At 33.1% G+C, this 9,109-nt stretch overlaps 1 protein-coding gene across 1 annotated transcript in view; it reads right to left on the bottom strand.

Annotated features, from left to right (window-relative positions):
* Positions 1–414: 414 nt before the first annotated feature.
* The window catches only part of LOC114243468 (Vesicular monoamine transporter), a 46,180-nt gene continuing 37,485 nt past the window's right edge, over positions 415–9,109 (bottom strand). Inside the window, exon 13 of the mRNA XM_028174974.2 lies at positions 415–8,828. Within this exon, the coding sequence (XP_028030775.1) occupies positions 8,769–8,828 (60 nt within the window). The 3' untranslated portion in view covers positions 415–8,768. The remainder of the gene's footprint in view (positions 8,829–9,109) is intronic.

Below are 9,109 nucleotides of genomic sequence, written 5' to 3'. Positions count from 1 at the left end.
CCAAATTAGCTGATTGTTTTTTAAAAGGAATATTTATCGACGGGCTCTGTAGAAGCTTATTTTGTTTTAAATTTAGCATATAGGCCAGTGGTGCCCAAACTAGTGACCCCCGTGGGGACGGCCAGTAGGTTTTTGGGGTTCGTCAATTTTTTTACACAACATCTGCCTATAGTGTCTATAGACATAGGCCACTCTAATTGCTCGCCACTGAGCCCGATTCTCTAACTGACAGGAGCTAGATGAGAGAAGCAGCTGATTTAGCAGCTCGTAATCTACCTTATCTAGGGGGGCGCCAAATTTTTCTCTATTGTAAGGGTCGTAGTCGAAAAAAGGTTGAGTACCACTGACATGATCCACCTGATGTTGAGCAGTTCACTGAAGGTAATCCGCCACAAGCCAAATAAAACGCGACAATTCAGTTCATATACCCATAGTTTAATCGATTTGAAACATACGTCTCCAATTCAACTTTGTTAATTTCAAAGCGGCCATTAAAACTTTGATGATATACATTTTTATTTTAAATTACGGTTAAATGATTTTAATAACACTGGACATCCTTAAAAGTGACTTAATAATTTTGATATTTATCGATAACGATACGCGGTAGGATTGATACAAGATTGAACTGAGATGACAACTGAAATAAGGGCTTACAATTGCTAAGCCATTACTGGCTGTAAATGATTCTAATCTTTCGAATTTAACTCTTAAAGTCGAAAATTTTGTGTAACAATAAAAGATGTGATATATGACATTATGCAATAGATTAACAATATATAAAAACAATAAAAATAAAAACAAATTTACAATTATAATAATATAACAATAAACATTTTTTATACAAACCACTAACATTTAAATTCTTTAAATAAACTAGAATAAATACACATTAACAAACAATGCATTCTTGGATAACAATTAAAATATTATAACTGTTAATAATTTGTCTATTAAATATAAATATGTATACAGAAAAAATAATTGTATACAGCTTAAATAATAAATTATAATACAAGTTTATTTTCATATATTTAAGTGAGGTTCGCATAAATAATATGTCTGGTGGGTTTAAAAATAAAATTCGGATAGTGGAAATGGAATAGGAGTCCTTAATCCCTGACCGGGATTCTGAACGGTATTAACTTGGTTTCATTCGTGATTCTAGCATAACACAGGAGACACTTACATTTAAATTAAATTTTATAGTATGTATTGATAATTAGAGTGTCTCAGGGACAAAGTGTTTTTATGATATATAGATTTTTATGTTTTTTTCTACGATTTATAATGTCATAACTATTTTGATTAAGTTTTTAATTATAGTCCGGCTAGTCATCGGGTTCCGCGGTGTTTATAAAAACGAAATACCAGGATACATATTTGTTTACTCCAAACATACTATGCAGTTGTGGAAATAATTGCTCGTTAGACGTTCTAATGTTGTTCGGAACTTGTATATACGCAAGCAGTACACGGTAGTAAACTCTTGTACTGCTCTTAAAACCTGAAGGTAGTATGCGGGAAGACATCTGCCCGTGCAAGTTCACAGCCGAAACAACGGTAAACCCCTTTTTTAAATCAAATTAGCGTGTTTATTACACAATTATATTCCCAAATCGCGGAACCCATTTGGCAAAATTAATCACCCGATATATTAGTGTCTCTAATGTTCACAGTTATTCACACAGTAACCGTACTCGTCGAACTCGGCAAAGAGTTCGTCATGCAACCTAACCCATGCATTAGCCCGCTGAGTTTCTCGGCGGATCTTCTCAGCGGGTCGCGATTGCGATCCGGTGGTGGATTCATTCGCGAAGCAGCTGCTCTTGAGCTGTTAGGTCTCCTTCGAAGGCGCTGGGGCAGCTGTTAGCAAATCCCACCCCTCCTGGCTGAGCCTTTACTCGCCCACCTGTCCTGGTAAAACTGGAAAGGCCTCCGAGCCACTAGTAATCTCTCAAACTTAAATAAAAACAATATGCCACAGTTTTTACAATACGCCACGATTTAAAACTAACGTCTAAATTGATTACATTAAAATCTACGTTATAAGTTTATTAAATTTGATTATAAAGAAATGTAATTTTGTTTGAGGAGGGTTCTGGTGCAGTGGAATTATCAGCGCTTCATGACAATTCTCTATCTAGATAAAGTATCTAGCTGACAGTTTCCCATATATTAGGCTGTAATTAATTTGATTTTAAATTCTGTTTTTGATGAAGATACATGGATACTTTTACTTTTAAACTTCAAAATTGGGAATATCAGCGTTTCTTGACAATTCTCTATCTAGATAAAGTATATAGCTGACAGTTTCCCGTCTATTATGCTTTAATTAATTTGATTTTATATCCTGTTTTTGATGAAGATACGTGCATAATTATACTTCTAAACATGTTTAAGGTGAGTTTCAATGCGACTTTATGTGCAGCCATACACGAAAAGCCTATCTAGTACCGATATGCGATGCGAAATAATAATAAATAATTATGTTAATAATAATAAAATAAAAAAATTGGCAGCCATAGGGATCACCGATAGAAGTGAAAACTAATAAACTTTTCTATTATCCATACTTAAAAATATTAGTATATGTATTAAGTAGTGTAAAGTGATTCTACAATTAAACAATTAGGATAATGATCAAACAATCAAACACTATTTGAACGATGTGATACTTTTTACTGTATCCATTCAATTTTACTCGCAAAGATATACACGGCATTAATGTTTAACATGCGTCACTTGTATAGCTACAGATATAACACTAATGTCGGTGACGCGAACTCACAAGATTTCACGCATCGAAAAAGCGTAACGCGCACAGCACACGGTCAGGTGTATGCGATGTCTTACACGTGTATACGTAACATTAGCATGTCGGCAACGCGAACCCGTAAGATTTTCCCTTACCAAAAAGTGTTCAAATAAAGAAATTTTCACTTCAAAAATACTCCCGAAATTATGTGACGACAATGGGACGTGTAAACGACTTGTTTTGCCAATAATTAGTAGGATATTTAGATTTCAAGTGAGATATTAAGAGTTTCGGTTTAAATGGTGGGGCAGCCGTTGTAATGTAAAATGGCTTGTTTCACTATTGTATAATATCGGTACTTGTAATTGTATAGGCAGTTGGTTTGAGATTATTATTATTATTTTTATTGCATATATGGGTGGACGAGCTCATAGCCAATCTGGTGTTAAGTGGCGACCAGAGCCCATACCTACAACGTAAATGCCGTCATTCGCCTTGAGATATAAGTTTTAAGGTCTCAGTATAGTTACAACGGCTGCTCAACCCTTCAAGCCAAAACGCATTACTGCTTCACGACAGAAATAGGCAGGGCGGTGGTACCTACCTGTGCGAACTCACGAGACGTTCTAACACCAGTAATTACGGAAATTACGTATGTGCTATATAATAATAAAAAAAAACAACATCACATATCCGCACAACACAAGAAACATGTTTAAAAATACGTATACGTTTTAAATATACTGTCCACATTGATTACATTTAAAAATACGGTATAAGTTTGTTTAAATTTGGTTATAAACCAAAGCAATTTTATTTGCGTAGTATATAGAGATTCAAGTTTGATAAGGTTTAGTTTTAAATCAATTTCCTTATGAAACAGCACTTTGGCTTTTAGAGAAGCTTCGAACCGAAGTATTATGAAGAAAATGGTATACTGATCGGTGTGTCTCTGGCATTGCTAATGTCAAAGAGTGACGGCAACTTGCCATCAAGCAAGCCGTAATAAGATAGAAGAGTAACAGTTGTCCTGTAAATACACTATATAGAAGATATTTAATGCGTCTATAGAGTAGATACATATTTAACGATTATTTATTGGTAAAGGTAATAATTAATAATATGTCTACATTGATTATTTAAATGGTCTACAATAATTATGAGTAAATATTTTGTCTACATTATTATTGCTGAAAAATACTCATATATTTTTATTATATTAATTATATCACAATTAGTACATACTGTTTTGTGAAAATCGTGATCTTGTATGTTCGTGTATTAAGCTCCGACTTCAGTTAGTTATATTATCAGTTATATGTATCACAACGCATATACTACAGAGAAGATAAGTAAACCAAGATTTTAATTAACCTGCTAATTTATAAACCGCTGTAGTTAGGATATTTTAATTTAATTCTTGTTTTAACGTATTTATTATTAACAACGATAAACACTGGCTGTGTATTTTCCCGGGAATGATTTAAACACCAATTTCAATATTAATATTACCTAAGTGAAAAGATAAACAAAGTTTAGACTGACAAATTAATATTCTATTTAATTTATTTTTTATTTAGGATAATGAAGAAGAAAGTTCTCGGTGATAGGAAAATCGTTTCCCGGGAAACATAAGTAGGAACCCCAAAACCTGGACTATTGAATTTCTGTTAAATATTATTTTCATTTTACTGTCGTAAATTGTAAAATCCTAAATACGCTGACTAATCATTTTTGGCACTTTTCAAGATTAAGATTTCATTGTCTTTAGACTTTGTAGAACTAAAAAAAATCGGATAAATCAGTTTTTAAGACGCGTTAGTCTAAAACAGAAATTTTTAACACTTGCAAACGTCGTAGAGGCTCAAGAATTACAATTATTACAGTAATTATACATTTTTAAATACTACACGTGTTATATAGATATATATACAGAATAAAAACATAGCGACATAGCATTTTATTTACAATGTCTCCTATAAGCTCGGGATTATTTTGTTTGTTCCAAAACAATATTTACTACTTTATTGGTCCAATACCGTCAGCGATGATGAATGATACGAAATATTTGTTTAAGAGAAAGCTATTGAACTGTTGGTCTCGGAAACTCATCAATCCTCAATTAACCGCGCAAATAGACTTAAATGACTACCTAACAACAAAAGCCATGCCTGTTTCATGGCAGATATAGGTAGCTAACAATTCATAAAAAAACGACTGCTTTTAATATTTTCGAGAAAACAGGGTGTTTTTTTTATTGCCCTTGTAGGCAGACGAGCATACGGCCCACCTGATGGTGAGTGGTTACCGTCGCCCATGGACTTCAGCAATGCCAGGGGCAGAGCCAAGCTGTCTACTGGTCTAGATAAAGTACTAGGACATTATGAATTCAAAGAGATGTTGGAAGCCTTCTGCCTACCGTTGAGTACTCTCCACAAGCCTCGTTTGAAGAAGGACATGTCATGGCACTCGAGAAACACCGTGGAGGGGAGCTTATTCCAAAGTCGGATGGTTGAAACTTGGAATGCCATATTTGCATTCAATTAACACGGATACAGGCGTCTTATGCCTAAGCCGAGAACGTCTATTGAATGCACACTAATAAAGACAGTGAAAAACACAATCATATATTATTATGTAGATACTTCGTTATTTTTGTATGCTTTTTTTTCTCGGAACTCTTATTTTTATTTTTCTTTCTATTTTTTTTATTTTCATTTGTAATATGTAATTTTGTTTTCAATAGCCAATTTATAAGCTCGCTTGCTACGTATATTAATACAGGTTCGTTGAGTGCATATATAATTTTGATTGCAATTCAGATAAGATATAAGTACTATGGTAATAAGTTTATGATTTAGTTAATAGTAGCTGAGTCGCACGATGTTACCCGCAGTTATGTCGTACCACGAGTGACGCCGCGGGGTGAAAATAGTCTATATAATTAGCTACCTATCAGTGAAAGTCTCGTCAAAATCGGTGTAGCCGTTCCAGAGATTAGCCGGAACAAACAGACAGACAGACAGACAAAAATTGTAAAAAATGTTATTTTGGTGTATGTAGCGTATATACTGTACGTACTACACGTAGTAAAAAGCGGTTATTTCAATATTACAAACAGACATTCCAATTTTATTAATAAATGTATAGATGTAATGTACTGTAATGATTGCGATTTGTATTGTGCATCAATAAAAAAAAAATCAGAGTCTAAACTTGAACCTTATTTGGTTAACGGTAGGCACTGGCTTAGCTCTGCCTCTGTCCTTACCGATGTCCAATTAATAAATAAGATAATCTTGCGATATTCGTCTCCAAAAGATTATCGTGTGCAACCGCCTTAAGTAATTACAAAATTAAAGTAATTGTGATGATATTTCGTTAATTAAGGAACAACGTTAATTAAGTTTTTAAAATCATTACGAATCTACCAGAGACCAACGGTTCTCGTATGCACCAAGAGATATATGCTTTCTGAATAAGATTCAACATAATTGTGATAAAAGTCGATGAAGACAATTAAAACTGTTATTGTTCCGTAATAATTCTGGCATTTAACAATAATAATGTTTATTATAATTCTTATTAACAACTATAGTTTGTATTCGTTTCTTTAGTAGGCAAAAACTATTTAATTATCAAATTAAAAACGTGTACTTATAACTTAAACTTATTATATTCCTATAAGTCAACGAGAAAACGTGATAAAAATTAATCTTTACTAAATCTCTTAATGCACATATTATTTGGAAAACGTAATGCATGCACTATATACAATATAAATAAGTTGTATACGTTACACAAAATTATTGTCTACAATATTGTATACATATTTTTTAAAATATATTGTCAAAGTCACATTCGCAAAATATAGCGTATACAATTTTGATTTATAAGCATCTGGGTACATCTAGAATTTTCGGCATTTTATTTTGTCTATAAAATAATGAATTGCCTGTTCAATTCACCATTGAAATTTGGTAAATATGAATGAAGAACTATAAGGTATGTACTGATTTTGCTTTAACAATATTATATGGATATTAATTTAACAAAAACACATATATCTACAAATGTACGTACGTACACGACGTTTAAGAATACGAGAAACATTGTGTCTACATATGACATTGTAAATATGTATACATTTTATTTACACGAATTCACCCTGAATATAACGGGTATTTATTGTTTATTCACAAAAATCTGTGACGTAGCATCCAAAAATTTACACATTGTGTCTTTACTATAGCTAAGCAGATGCTTAGAATAAATTTTGGATAAGTTTAAAAAACGCTATCAGCTTTCTGTCGTGCTAAAATAAAAATAAAATATCCAATAACTTTTCATCGGATACTGAAGTTAATCATGTTGTATATTTTTAATCACGCATTATTTGGGAAGAAACCTCCTTCTCCGTGCGTCGTGTTTCTCAGTACTGAGGGTCGTAAACTTTACGGGGCACTTTTGTTAGGACTATGTAGGAATGGAGGACCATTCCTTCCAGTCCCCTGCGCAGAGGATAGTGACGTTGATGCTGGATTCCAAGGTCGTCTTAATTTGACCGGACCAGCGCATGGGACAACAGGAACAGTGATGTAACAACAAAACATCCATATATTTATATGTCTTCTATCTACCTGTCTTTCAGCCCATACACATCCACTGCTAGACATAACTCATCCTCAAGCCCCGCCACCAGTCCATATATATGACATACGAGAATTATTTTCGCATGACCATTTACAGTGGTTTTTACGGATGTTCCGTTATAACTACTGAACCGTGCATCCGATTGACTTGAAACTTGGTATCCATGTAGAAATTACATGTACTTAATGGATAGGCTAATATTTATATGAGTGTTGGACTCCCTAACAATAATGACAATAAATAGTAATGTTAATTTTAAATGCCCAGCGAAGCGGGAGAGTATGCCTAGTTATAGTATATTATTGGATTGTAATATTTGTAGTAAGTGTTAAGAGTGTCTCCGGGCGATTCCTCTCAGAGGTGGAGCTGGATTCAGAGTCGATAGTTAAGCGACATTCAAAGCGCAAAGGCATATCGGAATTATTAGCTCGTCCACTCATCTAAGCAATAAAGAAAATAAATAAATAAATGTCATTCACACGACAGAATCACCAGCAATTTGGGCAATACTTGACTTTTTTAAACGTATCCAAAATCACATCACACAATTGCTTTCGAAGCCACGTCAGTTATTGTTATAAGAAGATGATTTGATACAAGCTAAATACAGTTTCTATTAAAATACATTTCCTAATGTTTTTTTTTAAATTTCTAATTGTTTGTAAATTGGTCGATAGGACAACTGAATAAAAATGACAAAAACACATTTTAATCTAACTAAACACAGGTTGTCAGTGATAAAGATATTAAAATTGTATCCGAAATATATGATTAAAAGATAAATAAAACTAAATACGTGTGATTAAATTTTAAATACTAAATTCATAACTTGATTTTTTGATTAAAATATATCGGATTCGATCTTGGTTATGTTAAAGTAAATAGCTAAAGCTTTGTAATTAGTTTAAAAAATCTTTTTGTCATTTCGTTTGGAAGAAGTTTTAGGTAAATATATATCTTTGAAAGCACTACAATAACATTCAATAAATAGAATGCGTATAATATGTGTATACATTTAATAAATATAGATAGCAATAATATATTATTTTGATTAAAAATGTGTTGGTAACACGTCTATAATATATTATATAGACAAACACTAATATGATATTCGGGCAATATGTATACAGTTTAAATATTTATTATTGTAATTCTATTAATACAATGTATACGCTCCTAAGACGTCTAAAATTCGTTTACAAGCAAACCCCGTTGCGTGATCATTTAATGTTAACATTAAGTCAGTGAGTTCAAAAATTTATGAATTTCGCCTCGGCGATTCGCTCCCAAGTTATAGTATCTCTAACCGCTGATTGACTCCAGGTCTTCAGGTATCTGGTCTTGGCTAGTGGAATCCTTACTCCTCGTTCTGATAGTTCACGTAACGCACTGAGGATTTCTCACCCATGATGAGGCTCTGAAATTACGAATGCTATTAATCAATAATGATCTTATAACAATTGTTTTTGGCATTACGAGCTGTTGTATCCTTTTGTTGTACTTTTAATGGGCTGAACAAACAGCAAATATTATATTCTTTCATCATTCCACTAATTTGCTTATACAAGCTGTATAGAGTAATGTTACGCCGGTAAGAGTAACGCCATCTATCGCAGAATAGTCGAACGAATATCGAAGGATCTAGTAGCACCTAGAACGCTCGAGAAGTACAACGCCATCTATTGTCAGATAGCGGAA

This window comes from Bombyx mandarina, chromosome 24 (assembly GCF_030267445.1).
Source record: "Bombyx mandarina strain Sakado chromosome 24, ASM3026744v2".
In the NCBI taxonomy this organism is placed as follows: Eukaryota; Metazoa; Arthropoda; class Insecta; order Lepidoptera; family Bombycidae; genus Bombyx; species Bombyx mandarina.
The sequence above is the reverse complement of the archived record's forward strand: the minus strand, read 5'-3'. Positions and strand labels throughout refer to the sequence as shown.